We start from the raw sequence: 20497 nt of genomic DNA, 5'->3' as shown, positions 1-20497 counted from the left end.
GAAAGGAAGCACATCCATCGAGTCTGCTCCTTATATCTTCTGCAACTGGTGTAATGAACTTGACAAAACAAAAGTGTTGTTGTGGATTGATGAGTCATCATGAGTTGATGATGTCAAATATTTGACGTCTTGCCTCAAAGACAACGAGATAATGTCGAGTCACATCATATATTCCGAAAACAAAGTTACTGTTGAATCCTGATCAGCTGTACAGGAGAAACAATCTGCTGCCCCCTGGTGTTACACTTGAGCCGTTTCAGATGCCATGTGCAGCGCAGAGCCGCCCGCCCGATGTGTGTAGTCCATACTCGCGGAGAAGCCAGTCACGTAGCCACCTACCGCCACATGACTCGTGCCTCCCAAAATACTGGCAGCGCGTCAATTCATCACCATGACGCACGACGCCCGACAGGCTCCTGCCTCCCCGACGGACTTCAGGGGAATGGAATGAATCGACCTATGAGGGGGTATGGTCGGAGGGGTGTGATACGCCGTCGCCGGCATCTTTGTGCGGTTTCAGGAGCCGGATCGAGGCGCTGCGATGGCATTAATAATCGAGCAGTGCCACCTGCCACTCTTCTGTCCTCCTCAGGTCGGCCTGCGCGACGCTCAGTTTGTCGGAAGTGCGCGCGGCGGACGTGCCCCGTCAGAGACGCAGCCCCATTTGGACCGCGCTCCTCTGTCCTCATGTCACACCTAACTGTACCCCCCCCCCCCCGTGTCCCGACCACTGTAAGTTCCTAGACAGCGAGTTCCTGGTTTGGGTGAACTGACACACATTTGCCAGCCTCTCGCTCCCACGTTGCCCCCTCGGCTGAATTCAGACCCAGTATGAAGACTGACATTGACAGGGGGGATAATAACACGCTGCTGTCCAATCAAACCGCCTGATGTACTTTACACATCCAGCGCGCGCGCGCACACACACACACACACACACACACACACACACACACACACACACACCTATCAATGATTAACAGGAACAACGAATACTTCCGCCTTGAGAACAGCTCACAGATAAAAGTGCGATACATGAAGAATGATCATGAATATGGAATGTCTCCGCTGCGGCGGGCCGGTCTGTGCAGTCTGAGCAGGGAGAGTCTTCAATGTGACCCGGCGCCGCCATACCGTCACGATCGCGCTGCACGGCCGCAACATCCACGGACCGGAGCGCGCGCGCGCGCGCGCGCGTGCGCGGCGCGCACGCTTCTTATCTGAGGGAGGAGAGACTCACTTTCACCGTCCAGTGTAAAAGTCACGCGGAGCTCGAGCACAGCAACTGCGACAAAAAAACAAGGTAACGTTCACTCACGCATTACCATTAATGCGAAGACTCTGAAATAATAATTATGTACATTTTTTTTAATGTACATAATGAGAATAAAAAAAACGGGAAAGAGGGGGCTCGGCTGCCGCGAAGGACGATGACGCCAGTTCGAGTTCCGCATGTACACATTTTTTCTCTTCATACACTTTATTTGACCTTGTGCTAGTTATTGATCACCTTGTAGGAACAGTGAGAATAAAATCACCTGCGTTGTGTGAAAAAGAAAGAGAAACTGGGCAGGAGGAGCCGCGCGCGCAGGCCTGGGGAACGAGGCTATCGATGAGCAGCTTTTGCCAATATGGTTTTTTTTGATCGCGTCTTTCGTTTCCTTTTTAATATTTCCGCATTGTGCGGGGAAATGGCTTTTTGTCAGACGCTCGTTTGACGGCATTGTGTCACATGGGCTGCCGTAGATGTGCCATTTGAAAGGACTATGCGGTGAAGGACGTAGACGTGATTGGAAGCAGCCAAAGCCAAAATCTCTCCCCAAAAGGAGCCTCTGCTGAACCGTGGCTCGTCTTCAGCAGCAGAGTCCCACCTGGGCTGTCTGTGTCTGTGGTAGTGTGTAGCTTCAGGACACCAAACTTGTGTTCAGGTGAGAGTGCGGACACAGGAGGGATGCAGAGTCCAGGTCTAGAGTTTAGACTGTTTATCTCGATGCAGGTCAACATGCCAATCCAAAGTCCATCACAGTTTCTGTACCGTATACATGTGTCTCGCTCTGTGTGTGTCTGTCTGCCGTAATTCAAAAGAATCCTCCTGAGAGGATTCACTACCTGTTACATGCGATGAGGTCACAGATCACAGGTGTGTGTGTGTGTGTGTGTGTGTGTGTGTACCTTTGATCCGTGCATCAACAGGGATTGTGTGACAGGATTTCAATTAACGATTATCAAGAATTGGAATGAACGTTCAAACTGTGCAACATATGACGGTTACTCACTGATCAAAAAGCATATGGTATACAAGAAGGGCACGGACAACACTAATCTAGACAGTAAAATACACACACACACTGTATATAATACTGTAACACAACTCAGAGACCTGCATGCAGGCATGTTCTTTTTACAAAGGGGGTAGTGGGGGAAAAGCATTTCTTCTGGAACGCTGCATCACCCACTGACGATCTCGTCTCGACAGAGGCGACGATGGCGGAGGACATCAAGACCAAACTCGAGAACTATCGCACTGCTCCATTTGACGCCAGATTCCCCAACCAGAACCAGACCAAGAACTGCTGGTCCAACTACCTGGGTAAGACTGCTGCTGCTGGCCGACAGTCAAGGTCGAAGCAGTCACCTGTGGCTCCAGACCATTCTAACTAAACAAATTAAATCAAACACATATCGAAGAATATTTTAAAACTCTGGAGACATGCTGTGATATTTCGATATTAAAAAAAATCAAATCATATCCAGAATCAATATACCTCAAATCAATGATGCACTAAATCTGGGTCAGGTGAAACAAGTCTTGTCTCAAGAAGGTCACATGAGGTCTTTCCAAGTTGTTGACCTCTGATCTCCTGGCTGGGATGTCGTGTGGGCGCAGACTCGACCCTTCAACTTGACTAAATGGAGCGATTCCACGGTCTTTTTTAAATAAGCATTGTTGTTGTTTCTCTATTAATAGACTATCACCGCTGCCAGAAAGCTCTGGAGGCCAAAGGACAGGACACCCTGCCCTGTGATTGGTACAAGAGGGTCTACAAATCCATCTGCCCCATGTCCTGGGTAAATAACAATCCCCCCCCCCCCCCCCCCCACATCTCAACCCTTCCACGAAATAAGTTCTTTTATAAAACCACACAAAACAAGTAATGGCAGAATATACTGTGTGGTTCTCCCCACCGTGTAGGCAGAGTTTGTTTAACAGGGGTCAAACAACTTTTATCGTTCCTCGCATTCCTGTGAGTCTCTGCTCAGTAGTGAGAATCAAAACAACATGAGTTTCAGTCCAAATTCAGAGATTGGAAATCCCCACTTGAAATAACTCTCAGATCAATGACAATACAGGAAGGTGCGACACATTCTGAGTTACTGTTTAAGACTTATCCTAGAAACAGGTTGAAATATTGACTGGTTATCGTCAGATATCATATTTTTTAATTATGGAGTTTCCAACTTGTATAAATCGCAGTCTTAGGAATATATAACCCTAAAATATTTTATCACAAAGTGGGTGTCACTCTTTTTTTTCTTGTCCCTTTAGATCCAGAAATGGGATGACCAGAGAGAAGAGGGAACCTTCCCAGGGAAAATCTGAGCTGGCCATCGCCAAAGCTGTTGAATTGTAAAGATGTAATCTTTTCAGCAAATATTATTGTGTATGTGGTGATGGAGACCACGTGGCTCCGTCACCACCTTTCCATTACTGGTGCTCTGTCCCAGGAGTAAACCGAAACTGAATGGTCATTCCCTACGAATGCCGTGAGATGTAAAGCTGATTCTGTATTAAAATATCTCAGGATATATTTATGGACCTCGGTTGTCCCTTGTGTTTTTTGTGTTTCCCACCTGTGAACTATGAGACACCATATGTTGCTTAGATGAGAAGTGTCAGTGTGGGAGGTCAAGTGAGTACATTCAAGTCTAAACATGCAGGACGAGGGGTGAAAAGGAGTTCATCTTTTTCATTAAACTGATAGAGACACATATATTTTTCATTTTATTCAATCAAATAAACCTACATCAAATATACATATTTAATCAAGATTAGAAAAATAATTAAATATTTCAAAACACTAAATGTTACACATACAATAACAGCCACCAGCCCACAGAGCAGGACTGAGTAATGGCTACTGCTGCTGTTGGACATACAGAAATTAAAATACATAAAACTGCATTTCATATACAACTACTCCCATCGAGTGGAAGGAGTATGGAACCTATTGTTTATATTGGAGCAGTGAGAACTCCAAAACAAAAGTGTCTTAACATTTTAAGATGAAACATTCCCATGCAACAAGTTAGTACAGTAAATATTGAATGAATGAGTAGAACAACAAGTGCCAAGTATTATAGTGAAGGTTCAACCACATGTATCCCTTTTTAACGATAAGTCTTCTCCATTTGAGGTAAGTTTATAGTATTTGCATATAAGAAGTTGCCTGTTACTGTATCTTCTCAAACTCTAAACTGGAAAATGATTTTTTTTTTTCTGTTCCCAACTAAACTTACTAAAACGGCTTTACTGGCTCAAGAAATGTGTGCCTCCAAAAGCAAAATCAACCTCGTAGCAACTTCAATAAAGGTCACTTGTATTTCAAACATGTATTTTCTACCTGATGCTAAGTAGAAAAAAACATGACCAAATAGTGTACAGCCAAATATATGTTGGAAATTCAATAGGGGAGTTTGTTAACAGACTCTGAAGTCGTAAATATTCTGTTTTGATTTTATTTTACTTAAAATGTACTAAAATCTTGAATACTGTACTTTTTCAGTGACCTTAAATATAAATCTTGCAAATGTCAAAAAACCTCAGCGGACACACTTCCCCAAGTAGAACCATTAGGCTTTGAAATATATTAGCTAACAGGTATATATTATTAATAGATACTGTGAGAACTAGTGTCTGCATAGCATTGCGACTGGTTGGTGCGCTGATGGGAGTGGTGGTCAGTTCTCAGACCTATTAGGGCAAAGAGATGATTGTTTTGGCTCATCAGTGGATTAGATTCCTTAAAGGGGCAGTAAGCGATTCTAAAGCAATAAACGTTTTGTAAAAATCAGCGAATATTTCCTCACGGCCCGCTAGCATTCGGTTCTGTGTCTGCGCCGAAAAAAAAATCCAGGCTCAGCCCTGACCGCACCACACTGCGAGTGCAGTTTGTAAACATCACTCGTCGACACGTTAAGAGACTTGCTGGCGGGTTGCACCGAGGAACAACAACAAAGAGGGAGACAAGCTCTCTCCAAAAACTGCCCCTTTAAGAAATGTAGCATCAGCCTCATCCTGACGTGAGTGTATGTGTGTGGCTTTGGAGCATTTATCTTACTTGTTTTTTCTTTTTTTTTCTTCTTTTTTTTAACACGCCACAAGCAGCATTAAAATATGCAGCACAAGAGTCACAAGTAGCAGCCACAGATATAGTGTTTAGTACGAGGCACAATAATAGGGCTGATAAAATGCAACCTCACAGGGTTAGGGTTAGGGACCGCGGGCAACGACACGGTACGTGTTAGAGATAAAAACGCATGTGTGGGTGTTGTGTTCACAGCAAGGAAATAAGGGAGTTATCCAACCATAAAGTGGAATTCTGTGTGTGTGTGTGTGTGTGTGTGTCTGAACCCATTGTGCAGCCTCTGTCCTCTTCAGTGTGGACCATGTGAGCCACTGTCAGGCCACCAGGACAAACCATGGCTGGGTGGCTGATCTGGATCTTGTTGTAATGAAGGTTTTCAAAAGTCATCCATCAGAAAGTGGGTTTAAAAAAATTCAATACCTCCTCATTCCATGTTTCCCACCCTCGGTCATGCAGGTCTTAGGTCGAAGAGCTGTATTGCGGAAGAATAAGCAATTTTTAAAAAATGTTGACATTTTCAAACTACTGACTTTATGTGTGGAAAAAGCTCTACTCCAAGTCCAGTTGTTCCTCAGACTCACCTGGATCTGCTGTCTGCTTCTTCTTGTTGTGATGGACTATCTGATTCTCATTGGTCATCTTCACATCCTGGTCCTCCACATAATTACTGCAGAACAGCAAGAAAAGGAAGGCGAAGCAGAGGCATGTCAGCGAATCCACTGTGCCCATATGGGAAGTTGGCACAGAGAACAGCACAAAATGGAGGACTGACTGATGTCAAAGCTTGAAGCCAGCAGGCCCAGGCCTTGAGACCCATGATGGAGCTAGAGAGGTCACAGAGGAGCGAGGAAGGGAGAGGGACTGGGGCATCACAAGTCAGGCGTGTGGTAAGGGGGGTCTGGCATGGCTGCGGGACATTTGAGGGAACTGGAGGAATATTCAATGCAGGGATCGACCACAGGGAGTTGCTGACACATCGGCTTTCAGGGGCTCTGTTACTCACTGTTTGTAGTGTCGGCTGCCACGGGGGCTGAAGTGGAGAAGAGCACATCTCCGTTCAAAACTACTCACTTCTTGGGACAGTGGGATTGAATTTAACCTTTTTTAAACTGCTTTCAGACATGAACTGATGCATTTCCCTGAACTTTTCCAGAGGGGCTGGATGTGAGAACACAAATGTTTTTTTGCCAGCCCCCAAGTAAAATTTCAGTAAAATGTCATAGTGAGCCCATGTGAGAATACAGCAGGAAAAACTCATGGAACTCTGGAAAATTAATTGTGAGCGAGCGGGCATGTTGATGACTGTAAACAACAACCCTGCTTTCCGCAGCGGAATTATCGCCATGTCCTGCCTCCTGCTGCTCTACACAGACACCAACAAATGTTCCGGAAATGTTCCTGGTGTTGTGAACACATCTGACAATCTCCTGCTCTCTTTATATATGTTAACAGCAAACTCAGGAAAATGTCTGTAAGCAGTTTTCTGGACATTTTCCGGAGTTCATGTCTGAAATCAGCTTTATTCAAACTAATAGTTTCTCTGTATCATCCAATTTGTCACCCAATGTTGAACTAATTCACAGTAATAAGTTATCTGGCTATGACAATATGGCATTGAGCAGATATAGCATTCTGGACAAAGCCTAGTTTAGGCAAAAGATGTGCAACACTATCAAAAGGCAACATGCATGATGTGTTTTGGAAAAGATGTAGGATTTTCTTTTTGTAAAGGGAATTGTACAACCAATCAGCCATGAAACCAAGCAGTTAAACATACAGTATCAGAAAGTGTGGGTACCTGATCACAGTGTTCCTCTCACGGTGTGCAATGTAGGCATTGTCTGTGAACAGGATGGTGTGGTAGGGCACCACTGGATCACAGGTCGGCAGAATGCCTCGGGCCACGTGGCTCACACTGTCCAAGATGCCGTTATACACGAGGAGGTCGTCCACCAGCAGCTGTACACACAGGGAGACGTTCAGGTTTAGCTGCCTGGAGGCCGACTTAAAAAAGAAAAGACAAAAAAAGCCCAGCTCACAGCGGACGGAGAGGCTTACCCCAAACTCCTTCACTCCTCTCTGTGATGTCTTAGAGTAGTTCCACAACTTGATCATGGACACGGTCACCGGCTGATCAAAGATGACGTACACACGGTTCACCTGCACGGAAAAACAACAAATACAATCAATTGCAATATCTGGTCTGAGTGTGTTAACTGACATTCTCTCTCTCTTTATCTCTCTTTGTCTCACACTCACCAGTCCAGGGAGAACCGGGGCTAACCACATATGTCTTCCATCGTGGGTGCTGTTGACACCATCTATTAATTTATCTGGAGTCCTCACATCACCAGTCACATTGTCCAGTACATTCACACTGTCTGGGAAAGCGGCGATGTCTAGCGGACATAACGTTAAGGAACAGACACACATTCAATACCTACTGTATTAATACTCCTTCAACAGCTGTTATTTACCAACAAGCACCTTCCCTGTGACATTCATCCAAATAGGACTGGTTGTGTAGCAGCTAGAGCTAGAGTTTTTTAACCTTAAATGTTTCTCTTCTTTAGGTCTCTTCTCCTGTATGGCCTGGAAGTCTTTTCACTCATAGATTTGTAAAGGGAATTGTATAGTAATTCTTCGCCGAACCAAGACCATAATGTAGCTTTTGAGGAACATTTTCCATTGGAAAAGCACAGGGGTGACTAATGATACCTGTCCTACAATATTCATATGTTGTGACTTTAAAATTTGTAGTCCTCTTAACTCATTTTCTGTTGATTTACACCACAGATTATCAAGCAACCAACTACCACACCACATAAAAAAAGAAGAAAATGTTGATATATTATAGCTGGTGAAGAGAGTTCAAGTCCGGGAGGATGTGATGCACGAAGGTCAACACAGACTCATAATAAAGGATACTGTTGTCACTGAGACTGATCTTCTTGTGGTCCTGGTCGTAAAACTCGAGGCCGTTGAGGCCGATGTAGTACGGGTCGCCCCAAGTTGTTAAGAGCTGCAGCTGAAAAATGACTGATGGGTTGGGGTCAAGGGAAATACAACATGGGTCATCTGGTACATCATACAGTATGTCACTGGCCAGCTGTGACAGCACTATTAAACATGGCTACATATACAGTATTCACCATTGTGTCTGGTATTTGGGATGAGTTTTGCACATTAGCTTAGTATTAATATACAGTGAAGAGACATGATGCATCTCCATGTCTTATCTTCCTTTTCCAGCGTTAACAAAATTAGTGAGCATGTCTATGTTGTTACCGAAGCAACCAATGCAGATGGGTTAAGGTTGTCTGGACCAAAATCGCTGATCTGTTCATTTGCAATTATATAAAGATTACTTCAGATAACAGAAGGAAATCAACACAGCTGTTCAAACCATAAGTGTGCGAAAAGGATACATCCACAAGGCATGATGGGTGCTTCGTAGTCCATGCTGGCCTGCTCTTGTTTTTTAGAGCTTCCTCTGAATTAGAAAAAAAAAACAGAATTATACATGAAGAAATGAAATGCCAAAATGTGCCTCCTGGATGAGGAGTTCACGCAAATGCAACCTTTGGCTCTTACCTGTGGTAGTCTACAGCACTCCTGTTGTTTGTGGGCGTCTGGAGGAAGTCTACGAAGAGGATCTCCTGCGCAAAGTCAAAGTGACAGTTGCCCGGTCCTTTCCTGATCAGGAATCCCTCACTCGGGGAGATCGCTACATCGTCCAGGAACACATGGATCCCCTTCACCTGAACCAAATACGAAGATATTTGTCTATTTTACGTTTTGTACAAAAGTGTGGACTATAAAATGTTTCAGGAGGCTTTAAACACATGTACTGATTATTTGCACAAAAGCAGTTCTTTATGTGTGAATTCTGTGTTGTTTTTTTAGATCCAAAAACAGATCTCTGGTACCACCTGAGGCAACTGACACTTTGATGTAATTAATCAAACCTTGTTGTTTCACAGTTTAGAACCTACAATATTACATTGTTTGATTTATATGTTTTAATATTACAATTTTTTTTATATACAGGAACATTTGGCCTTTGGTAACAATTGCACATTCCTTGCAAATACTGTACGAGTCCATCAGAGCAGCATCTCACCCCTCTGTAAGAGTCCTCTGGAGTCTTGTTGTAATTCCAGACACGGAGTCCAGCGATGGTCTGGGCCTTGTTGAAGGTAATGTTCAGGGTGTGGGGCTCTCCATAGGAGAAAGGGATCAGCCACATGTGCTCGTCATCGGTGGTAATGTTGTTGCCGTCAACAAGCCTGGATAATGGAAAGTGTCTGGATTTTTATTGTCATATAAGATTTTTCCTGAGAGCACATAAAACATTTTGTGTCAGGCGTACTTATCAAGTGTGCGCAGGTCGTGTCCGTACTCGGGCAGGCCGTTGAGGTCGCTGGGCGAGGCAGCCACCATGCTGAGGTCTAAGGGTAAAATCTCACCGTTTTTCTCCACCACTTCTAATCCAGTCAGGCCCATGTAGTGGGAGTCACCCCAAGTGAACAACAGCTCTATTCTAAGGACTGGAGGAGGAAGAGACGGTTAAAAAACTAAAGCAAAAAAGGAAACAGAACATGTGATAACAGGGTATTATCTATGTACTCACCCTTTCCAGTGTACATCCCGGGAATATGTTCCATGTTCTCCTCAGACTGGCAAACAGTTGGATTGAGGTGAAGCTTCAACTAATAAAACACATGGACACATTTAACTGTATTATACTGTTGTGTTGAAGGTGTGAGATTTTCATGGTATGATAACCGTCTCAGAAAATATCAGGGTGATATCAGTGCTAAAATGAAAGCCTGCACGTACAGTGAGGTCTTCCTCTCTGAAACCGGCCTGTGTGAAGGGTCTTTCCTCTCCCTCTCCATCAGCGGTTCGCGGTCTCTGCAGCTCGTCCTCACACACCAGGCTCTCGCGGCCCCCGCCTTCACCGAGGAAGGTTTCATCGTAACGAGACATGGCCTCCAGGATGTCATCATCAGTGGTGAACAGGATAGTGTCCCCAAACTGGTCCAGCCCTGAAAAGACAACAGCTAATTGGTAAAAGGGCGATCAATACATACAAAGGAGCATAAAATAAAAAAAACTGTGAGGCCTTTCTGCTCAAATACCTCCAGACAGGTTCCCTGAAGCTTTGGCAATCTCCCCCCTGAAGATGCACCTTCCATCCAGGAGCATTTCCACCTCTTTCACCCCTCTGAAAGAGTGGATGCGGGACTTGTTGTAGTTCCAAACGCGGATCATGGCCACCTGAGAGGGAGCTCCGAAGTCCAGAAAGATGGTGTGGTTGCGACCAGGTGTGAACGGGGCTAACCAAAGATGCATATCATCCTGTGTGCGATTAATGCCGTCAATCAAGTTGGTAACAACACGTGGGTCTTTGCCATAAGCAGGGAGAATGTTGATGTCTGGAGGATTAGCGCGAATGTGAGCAGGTCGAATCGGCTCTCCACTGGAGCTGAACACCTCCAGGCTGTTGAGGCCCACGTAGTGGCGATCACCCCAGGTGGACAGAATGTTAATGACCAGCCTCTGACCTTGTGGGAGCACCGGGATTTCAAACTCGTCCTCCCGCTCCATGAATTGATCATCATCAGGGACGTCGCACAGAGCCCCCTGAGGGGTCAATGAGGAAAGGGGACTCCTGGGGGCCGTGGAGGGGTTGACAGGGACGGTGGTTGGACCATGACCCTGGCGCTGGAGGAACTCATCAAAGATGTCCCCTTCAAAGCCCATGTTCGAGATGCGTCCGCGTTGGCATTGGTTGAACTTGATGAGGGAGTCCCAGGACTCCATGAGGGTGTCGTCTTGCTGGCTGTGCAGCTGGGCCCGAGACGAGCACTGCCTCCTGTTGGTGTTCACCAATGACAGTGGCTCCTCTGGAAAATACACAAACAATAGCTATTAGGACGACCTCAACAGGTATTATCAAACAAAGAATACCATTTCTATTGGACAATGTTTGATCTTACAAGTAAAAAAAATACAGAAGAAGAAATCGCTAGAAGAAATAAAGATAATCATTACACACCACAAAGGCCAGGGCAACATATGGATGTTCAATAACAGTGATAATAACAGTCCAATGACAGTGATCACACACACACACACACACACACACACACACACACACACACACACACACACACACACACACACACACACACACACACACACACACACACACACACACACACACACACACACACACACACACACGCACGCACACACACACACACACACACACACACACACACACACACACACACACACACAAACAAACAAACAAACAAACACAAATATATATCCCAGTGATGATAAGGTGTGTTAAGACCACCTAACCCAGACACTAGCAACCCAGTGAAAGCCTCAAGTTAATGCTGATCGGGTTGAAGAATCTCCCAGCATACTGTTTGATTAGTCTGTCTTCTGATCCCTCATTTGTGAATTACAAATATAGTTTAATAAACATTTTATACGCTTTATTCGTGTCACTAGTAGATCATATTATTAAACAACCAATGTATAAATGTGTCCCCCTCTCATTATAACAACCTAACATATGCAACAGTAGCACTGACTACCTGTGTTTGACAGTGTCGTAGCTCTTAGGTGCGGCTCCTCCGTCTGCCTGGTGGAAACCGCACTGTTTCGGAATGAGCTCCTGCGTCCACTGATGGGTCTGTCTGTCTTTGGCTCCCCGAGCTCCTCCAGCAGGTCGCAGCTCAGGTCCACAGAGTCAGCCTTCCACTGACCCCCATTCACTGTCCTCTCCGTCCCCCTGCACACCCGGCCCGGGTTACAAGGCAGCTCGGGTAGCATCGAAGAGGACGAGGCTGATGGGGATTTGGGCTCTGCGCCGTGCTGAGGCACCAGCCATCTTGGCCTCTCCCTGCTGGTCTCGCAGCCCTCTGGAGCTCCTCTGTTCAGGGGCTGCAGCCATTGGGGGGCCACCCGAGACGAGGACGGCTGGGTGGTGACGGTCTGCTCCATGGGTAGTGGCTGCGGCACCTGTTGCCTAAGAGAGAGGGGCTCCTCTGAGGCAGACAGGTCAAAAGAGTTTATTTGTGTGGAAGTGTGGCGAGAGGAGGATGAGACCCCCACTCTTGAAGGACTAATCGGTGGTAGTGGTATATGTGATTTCTCCTGCATGTCTATCATAGCCTGGCCTGCTGTGTCCGATGGCTGCGGATTCGAACTGTGGTGTCGCTGGGTGCTCTTGGACTCCACACCATTCCTGTCCTCATGCCGTTGGGGGCTGACACCCCGCAGGTTGTGTCCTGAAGACACAGGGCTGGAAAACAAGGAGTCGGAGACCTGGAAATCCTGGAGATCAATCGTGGTGCTATAGTCAAAGACCTGGTTGCCGCAGCCCTTCTCCAGCTCACCTTCAAACACCAACGTGCTGTTGTGGTACAGCTTAATATGCCGTGCACCGATGTCAAGCTCCTGAAAAACAATCAAGGTATTAATTTACCAGCAACTTTTACTTACAGCCATGTTTAACTACTATGCTACTAAACAGCCAAATAATTCAGATTTCAAGATCTTAGATCTAAACAAAATTAATTGTACACAATTAAAAAATCTGATCAAATTTGTATTCAGAACTATTTTTTTAGGTACATAATGATTCTTATTCATCCAGGAGCTTAAGGTTCTCACACACACATGGTCCACACTATAGAGGACAGACGCTGCACAATGGGTTTACACACACACACACACACACACACGCACGCGCACACACACTATTGATTAATTTATCTATTTCATACATACAGAGTTCTTCAGGCTACCAGTAATTAGCACACTCACAGACAAACACGAAGTCAAGTCAAGTGAAGAAATGGCCGAGTCCCAACTCAAATCTGCGTGATCCTCTAGACAGTAAAGCTCTGTAAACCCAGGTCACACTAGAACCTGTCTCCCACCAACAGGTCCTTACCTTCCATGTTCAAGACATCAAGTAATTCTAGATGGCCATAGTAGCACAGAAAGAGATAAGATGAGGTTTCTGTGCCCCTCTGTGAACAGCAGTGAGGCTGAGAAGCAGAAGCCCACGTTTCCCCTAACACTAATCCTCTGGGGCTAATCTCTCACTGTTCCACATTCGGACAGGCTGACTGGCAGCTCAGCCAGCCACTGCTTAGAGAGAACCGCACCTCTAATGTAACCACGCCAACACAGTCAACCCCAGTGTGATAGTGACAACACACTGGCGTGAAGGATTTATGAGCACATGGAAATAAACAATCTTTGAACTCGAGGGAGAAATCAGTAGATGTGAACAGAATGGAATAGATTGCACAACTTGACTTTTTATGTATGAACTATAATGACACATGAAATCGATGAAAGAAAAATTTAAAAAAGAAGCACATACATTGAGGCTTCTGTTGTAGTTCCAGATTTTGATGCGGGATATTCCAAAGTCTGGGGAGCGCTCTGTGTTCCTGATGATGAAGTAGAGCTGTATGGGAGGGTGGAATGGACACGTCCACATGTGACGTTCTTTGGTGGTCTGTCAGCCCGAGAGAATAGACAGAACATCCCTTTTAAACTCAGGTGTACAAGCACAAGTGTAATCAATATTGTTAATGATGAATACATCCTCCTTCAGGCGTTTCACCTTTGGAATCCTGTTATTTTGCTCACTTGATAATCGTTTTGGACATAAAGATTTTTTAAGCTAATCCAAAGAAAAATGTGATGTAAATGTTAGGAGAAACTAATTCTAATAAAAACATCAAATGCTCATTTTCAAATTATTATGTGCTATTATTCAGTTATGTTAAAAGATAAAAGAAAATAGATAGAGAATTATGTAAAAAAAACAAAAAAACAATACATTTCACGATAAAATGTAGATTATTCAAAAACCACACAATAAAATGTTGAACAAGACAACACACACAGGCTGAGTAGATTTAAAGGGTCAGAGTTTAATTGGTGTAATTTCTAGACAAATCTTATTGGTGCCGACATAAAAGATGCTGTGGAAGCAACGACTCACCTTCACCTTTCCGTTGACAAGCGCCCCCAGATTCCCGGGGTAGTTCACGTTCCTGATGTCTAGGTCGTGAGGCGACACATGCAGCTTCTTGTGTCCGAGGCAGAAGAACTGCAACTCAGTCAGCCCAACCTGCAAAGCATTCCCCCAGTTCGACAGGATCTCCATGGTAACGTACAATGCCGGGGTGAACTCTGCCGAGGACTGCCTTCTCTGCAATGACATGAGAAAATGATTCACTGTGTTTCTGTACACTGATGATGTCTGTATTACACCTAGCAGTATCAGCATTATTCTTTCTGAACTGTGTGGCATTGTTACAGACTCACCGGCTGCTCGCTGTAGTCTGTTGTGACAGGCTGAGGAATGTTGTAGGTGGGTCCAGCTTCAAGCGTCTCCAAGGCCGTGAGCAGTTTCTGTTGTTGCCTGAACAAAAGGACGACATCCTCAGCTCTGCCGCTTCGCCTGTTGTCCCTGACCTTCATATTAGTGGTGAGGGATGGCTGACCACTGTGTTAGCTACCCTGATAAATTATTCTTCAAGGTCAGAGGGCAAACACACCATAAATTTTCTGTTGCTATTAGTTTCTACTATTTTTGTTCTGACACTACATGTAGCAGGTGTCCTTCTACCTCTCAGTATAAAGATGTACAGGGTGTTTAAGTGTTGTATTCTGTCAACATACCTGGGGCCCATCAGTGTGATTCTGTGCATGGCCAAACTGACACTGCTCTCATTCTTGTCGTGGGAGTTGTGGTGCACTAAGCCATTCATTATCTGGTGTGCCCTGCCCTAGATAAAGATAAAGCAGAATAGAAGAGTCAGAGATAAATAAGCTTTAAGGACAGTCTTTATGTGTAAGCCAAATCCAGAGCACTATCTCACTATCTGTATTAAAATTGGAGCACATACAGTAAATGCATTTATGGGTGGACACACTGGACACAAAAATCAGGTCATAATAGTATATGGTCTAAGAAGTTCAGATATAAGTATGAAAGCATGCTTATTGCTTTTTTTTGTAAGGAAACATGTATGTTATAGCTTCAGTAAAGATGTGAGAAGTGAAGTGGGGGGCAGGCGGACCGTGCTGCGACTGAAGAGCTCAACACTCTGCACAGGGTCGTTTTCTCTCTGGATGGCCTGGCGGACTCTGCACGCCATCTCCTCTGGGTCTCGCTCCTCAGCAGAAGCCTTTCTAAGCGCTGACGTGGGTCTTTCCACACGACTTCTTGTCCCTTAAGCAAGAAGCACAATTTTATTTTCCCCCACATCAACAACGGCTATTATCCAACCTTTACAGATACATGTTTTCAAAGGGCTTGTATCAAAAGATTTATTCCAAAATGTGAAATAAGCAGTCTTTTACATAATGTAATTTACATGGAAATAATGACCCTCAGGTTATACTTTTTAAATGAGGAAATTCAGACTTGACCATACTATAAAGATAATAAAATACCTACTCTGATCATCCCAGCAGTCATCTGAAGGTGGCCTATCTAATGTCTTGCTCTTCACCAACATAGGCTTGGTAGGTATGAAGGAGTCAGTGTTTTCTTTCCTTTTTGCAGACAGAGAACGTTCAATCTTACGACCTAGAACAAAAGAGAAACATCTGTGTTTCAGGAAGGGACTGAGCAATATCTTCAGAACAGAATACTTATCTTCGTTAATAGGCCTAACAGAGTCTCACTCTGTCTGTGTTTTCCACCTACTGACAAACATGGCTGCTCTACCATTCAGTAATAGTTTGTGTACTTAATTATTCTCCTTGTACCCCGCCAGTGCTGATGAAGCAAGTAAAGAGGAGACGGAACCATTCAGGACAATTAAGATTCAACCTACCAATCAATAACAAATTTACATATCAAGTGGATGCTGACGCCTACCTTTAGGCGAGGGTCCAAAGTCTAGGACTATGAGGTTTGCTGAGTCAAAATGGCTGTGGGAGCTGCTGGGCCGAGGGTTAGAGGTGGACTTGGAGGATGAAAGAGGGAGCCCCAGTTCATCCAGACTCTCAGTGCTCTCCTCCCTCTCAATCTGCTCCTCCACCCACTCTTCCTCCGACTCCTCCCCCGCGGAGCCACGGTTGCTCCGCCGCATGCTAACCTCCAGGCTCCGGCGCAGAACCTAGTTTTACAGAAGGTCAGCGTTTATGTAGGCATGGGTGCAGTGCAAGCATTCACAGGCACAAACGCAAGCACATGCATGCTGACAGTTTAAGCTGTCTTTCGATTTATGTGACAACCGCTGGAAAAACCATGATAAATTAACACCCAAGGAGCATGAAACTAATTTAGACGATGAGATCACTTCATCTCTAGACAAGATGAAATAAAATCGTGTGCATTTCTTTATCCGCTCACCTTCACTTCCTCAAGGTTGAGAAGCACCTTCTCACTGTGCTCCTGGCTTGCTTGGCCTCCTTGGCTCTCAGGCCTGGAACTGAAGGAACACGTCACCTTGTACGTGTCCCTGGGGGAGCGAGGACTATGAGGAGAGCGCGGACTGGAGCTCTGTGTGAAACACAGTGATTGGATAATGAGGAAATGGCAAAGATGGAGAGATGCTTAGTTGTACAGACAGCTGCATCTGACACATAGCCCGTCCTCTTAAAAAAAAAACAAAAAAAAACACCCACACAGCCTTAGTAGACATTGTCATGTCTTCACTATACCTCCATGTCTATACTTTCATATGACTCAAAATCCTCAGAGTAGCGCTTTTCTGGGGATAACAGCAAATCTGGTCCTTCCTCTGATCGAATGTTGACAGATTTCTGCATTGATGACAAAAGAGAAACTATTCATTATGTGTACTTTCTAACTCATATAATTTCATTATGAAACATTTACAAATTCATGGTTTAAAAAATCTCAAGAAAATAGAGGCTTCCACCTGCACCCATTCTTTCCTCTGGACCTTTCCTGGGGCAGAGTGGATCCTCTTCCTGTGGGCTTGCTCCAGATTACTGCTGTCTTCAGTTAACTGGTGGGCACTTCTACAGACATCTGCCGATGAGTCACAGCACAGAAAGGAACATGAGCCGCGTGCAGCAGACTAATGCCTTGGAGGAGAAGGAACACACGCAGATGGTCCACAGCACAGAGGAAGAACGAAAAACTGGCTGCCAGCTACAACTGTCACTATCACTTATTCACTGGGAAATGGCGTAAAATCATGCCATGCGAACTACAAGCTGAGGAGTGGTGCTATTAGCTGGTTTCCATATGCTCTGGGGATGACAGCATCAACAAAAATAGAGTATGAGGCATGTGGTGTGAAAATGACAGAATACTTAAGATCAGTAACCCGCTGCACAATAGAGTGGTAAAAAATGATGAGGTCTTACATAAGAATTTTCAGTTTTGAGTGTCTGGGGGGTTTATTTTAGTCCAGCAACAACATACCTGCTGTGCGTGCAGGCCTCCAAGCAGGTGGCGAGGTAACAAACTTGTGGCTGAAGCTCTTGGTTTGCTTCCTACTGGCTTCAGCATTGGCTCCGTTTAGGTAAATGGAAAAACCTTGCTCAAGCCTTTCCAACTCAATCTCCCTGGGGTCTTTTTCTTTAAGGCGCTTACGGATCCTGAGGAGGAAAGAAGACTAATGACTACCCCTAAAATTGACAATAGAAATCTTAGGTTTGCGATGGCTCTGGTAAAGATACAAGACTCAATAGAGAACATTGTACATTTTTGAGCGGGTCTAACATACAATTTCCCACATTTCAAACACTATTATTTTTGTGTCTCAACGCAAAACAACCAATCAGTGTTCCAATTAGGCAGCACTGAAATGACATGGAGGATTTGTGTATCTCCTCTGTGAAACCGAATCCATTTCTCCCCAACAGTCTGTGTTCACACTTCACCTGTTTTTGTGCTGGAGGGCGATTAAATATTCATCCAGAGTGTCATCAACAGCAGAGCCAAGCTTCTCTCCTTGGCACGCCTTGCTCTATTTAAACAGCACACGCATGGTTATACATGCACAAACACACACACAAAGCAGAGTCAGAAAAACCTCCATCAGCTGTTTAAAGAAAACAGACTGTCACACTGTTACGCAGGTATTCATAGTCACACACGTCAATCACTTTACTTGGTGCAATTTATGCAAACGACTTGCTCCTCCAATCATTCAAGACTCAATACAGCGCATGCAGTTTGTCAAACCCTTATTAAGAAATGATTCAGTTAACTCTATTGGCCTGACCATGTTTCAATTTTGAGATGCGGTGGCAGTATAGTGATCACAGTAAAAGGCACTGTTTTTAAATTTGCTACTACTGACTCAGCATAAGCCCAGATCCCTCTGGAATAATTCCAATATTTTAACGAGTCAGTGCCTTGTCAGAATCCGGCTCTCTGTTTAAAGGTGTTCCTAGCCCGTACTAATTACCCTGAGAGCATATAAGTGACTGCAGAGTGACTGGAACAAAATCTATTACATCTTCCAATGATGTTCCCTTGCATGATACATGAAGTGTTCCCTTGCAAATAAACTAGCATTGACAACAGGTGTCACAAATCCGAGAGGAGGACCATCCCTTCACATGTCGAATTACCCCCCAAAGGGATCAGTAAGGGATTATTTGATCTTGTGTCATGCAATACAGAGTGATGAACAGCTGGATTTTTACAAACATACACCACACACAACAGCCACCATTTGTTCACACATCGCAGGACACCACTAAAAATAAAGATGAGCCTCATTAAAACATCAGATGTGTGCCTGCCCTTAGGTTTGACAGGAACGTGCGTCTTCAAAGGCACATCCGTCGGTTGTGTGCATAACACGGTCACCTACAGCTCATGCCATCCCATTATGAGACAAAAATGAACGATCATGCAACACGAGCAAAGAAATCACAAAGCCCCTTACTTAGTGTCTACAAGTCAACTAGGCTACGGCATCTGTCAGTGACAGCGGCAGAGAAGCAAGGAGATTCGAAGGAAGAATAGAGAATACTTGTTAGTGACAGAGAGGAACAGAGCGACAAGTGAGACACTCCAGTGAAATATGGTGACTCGTGTCAGGAAAACATGACAGGTGGTGTGAACTCCACAAATACACTTGCAGAGCAGATGAGCCCTCACACAAAGAGATCTTCGCTTACCTCGTTATGCATCGTGTGGCTGCGGATGATGCCGTTCACATCATGACCCTATCCCATATCTTGGAGAGCGACGATCGTGCTTCAGAGATATCGATGGAATCTGCGTTGGCTTTGATTGCCGCTGCAGAGGAACACAGATGAGGATACCTGTGACACGAGACCCCCGATTGCCTCGGATGCAGCTCGTTTGAAAATGTCGCCGCACCCGCTGGAACGATTTCAGCAGAGCAAACACATCTCGGCTGTCTCCCGAGTCAAACGTCACGCGTGTCTTTTTTCCACCGTGTCACCGCTCATTGTAAACAGCTCAACGCAACTGCCCCGTGTGCCGCTCACCGATGTGCGGTGACGTTTGATTCCTTTATGTGGGTAGCATTCATTGCTAACGCGCTAGCAGCCGCTGACAGGGAGCGAGATTGGACGCACTCGCCAGTGTCCAGTGTCGTTACGAGTCAACTGCTCGTCGCACAGACGATCTCCCGCGGTTAGCGGCACAGAGAGAGAGCGTTGGCGAAGCACAACAGCCCGGTGAAGCTAGCGGGGACGCTAACAACAAACTAGGCTAGCGCGTTAGCATGTTTAACATGAAATGGCAAAAACTGCCTTTTGAAGTTTAAACATTCTTGCACAGCCTTTACTCTTGTTCAAAATAAAAATGTTAGGTAAATACTTACTGCCCCTGTAACATAGCATGTTGTTATCCGTTAGCTTTAAAATGAGAGGGACTGTTTTTCCTCGTGTGCCTACTGTACTGTGTTGGTTGGTAACCAGGATAGCCGTAAACCAATAGAAAGCGCCGCACAGACGTTAGCCACGCCCCCAGCCTGCTGCTGCTGCCACATCCATACAAGCCCGCACAGAACCGTGCACTGCTGAACCACAGTGCAGCACTGAGCACGATGGTATGCAAGTTATGTTATCATGCAACAGCACAGCATGAGGTGACAAGTAAATCTACT

At 45.1% G+C, this 20497-nt stretch overlaps 2 protein-coding genes and 1 long non-coding RNA gene across 7 annotated transcripts; 2 read left to right on the top strand and 1 right to left on the bottom strand.

Annotated features, from left to right (window-relative positions):
• The first annotated feature begins 1023 nt into the window (after nucleotides 1–1023).
• LOC118287378 (cytochrome c oxidase subunit 6B1) lies at nucleotides 1024–3817 on the top strand. 2 transcript variants are annotated; one of them, XM_035612494.2, is made up of 4 exons: nucleotides 1024–1303; nucleotides 2477–2590; nucleotides 2969–3069; nucleotides 3548–3817. In XM_035612494.2, the coding sequence occupies exons 2-4, from the start codon at nucleotides 2485–2487 to the stop codon at nucleotides 3599–3601; spliced, it is 261 nt and encodes an 86-aa protein (XP_035468387.1). In that variant the 5' UTR covers nucleotides 1024–1303; nucleotides 2477–2484; the 3' UTR covers nucleotides 3602–3817. The 2 variants fall into 2 exon arrangements, with proteins under 2 accessions (XP_035468387.1, XP_047183457.1); XM_047327501.1 differs by lacking the exon at nucleotides 1024–1303 and adding an exon at nucleotides 1515–1928.
• Nucleotides 2481–20336, bottom strand: LOC118287369 (katanin-interacting protein). 4 transcript variants are annotated; one of them, XM_035612470.2, is made up of 29 exons: nucleotides 20213–20336; nucleotides 19539–19659; nucleotides 18288–18373; nucleotides 17827–18002; nucleotides 17315–17427; nucleotides 17094–17195; nucleotides 16783–16932; nucleotides 16306–16546; nucleotides 15880–16011; nucleotides 15500–15651; nucleotides 15099–15205; nucleotides 14742–14838; nucleotides 14416–14625; nucleotides 13786–13923; nucleotides 11984–12848; nucleotides 10511–11278; nucleotides 10209–10417; nucleotides 10000–10078; nucleotides 9739–9916; nucleotides 9490–9655; nucleotides 8961–9127; nucleotides 8795–8859; nucleotides 8295–8405; nucleotides 7626–7765; nucleotides 7425–7526; nucleotides 7165–7325; nucleotides 6370–6396; nucleotides 5948–6033; nucleotides 3991–5838 (listed from the first exon to the last, which is right to left on the bottom strand). In XM_035612470.2, the coding sequence occupies exons 2-29, from the start codon at nucleotides 19548–19550 to the stop codon at nucleotides 5780–5782; spliced, it is 4899 nt and encodes a 1632-aa protein (XP_035468363.2). In that variant the 5' UTR covers nucleotides 19551–19659; nucleotides 20213–20336; the 3' UTR covers nucleotides 3991–5779. The 4 variants fall into 4 exon arrangements, with proteins under 4 accessions (XP_035468366.2, XP_035468367.2, XP_035468363.2 ...); XM_035612473.2 differs by lacking the exons at nucleotides 3991–5838; nucleotides 5948–6033 and adding an exon at nucleotides 2481–2657; XM_035612471.2 differs by lacking the exon at nucleotides 6370–6396.
• Nucleotides 7759–8302, top strand: LOC118287380. The gene is made up of 2 exons (XR_004785653.2): nucleotides 7759–8070; nucleotides 8163–8302. It is a non-coding gene; the product is annotated as an uncharacterized LOC118287380 (long non-coding RNA).
• Nucleotides 20337–20497: the final 161 nt, after the last annotated feature.

This window comes from Scophthalmus maximus, chromosome 16 (assembly GCF_022379125.1).
Source record: "Scophthalmus maximus strain ysfricsl-2021 chromosome 16, ASM2237912v1, whole genome shotgun sequence".
Taxonomy (NCBI): Eukaryota; Metazoa; Chordata; class Actinopteri; order Pleuronectiformes; family Scophthalmidae; genus Scophthalmus; species Scophthalmus maximus.
The sequence above is the reverse complement of the archived record's forward strand: the minus strand, read 5'-3'. Positions and strand labels throughout refer to the sequence as shown.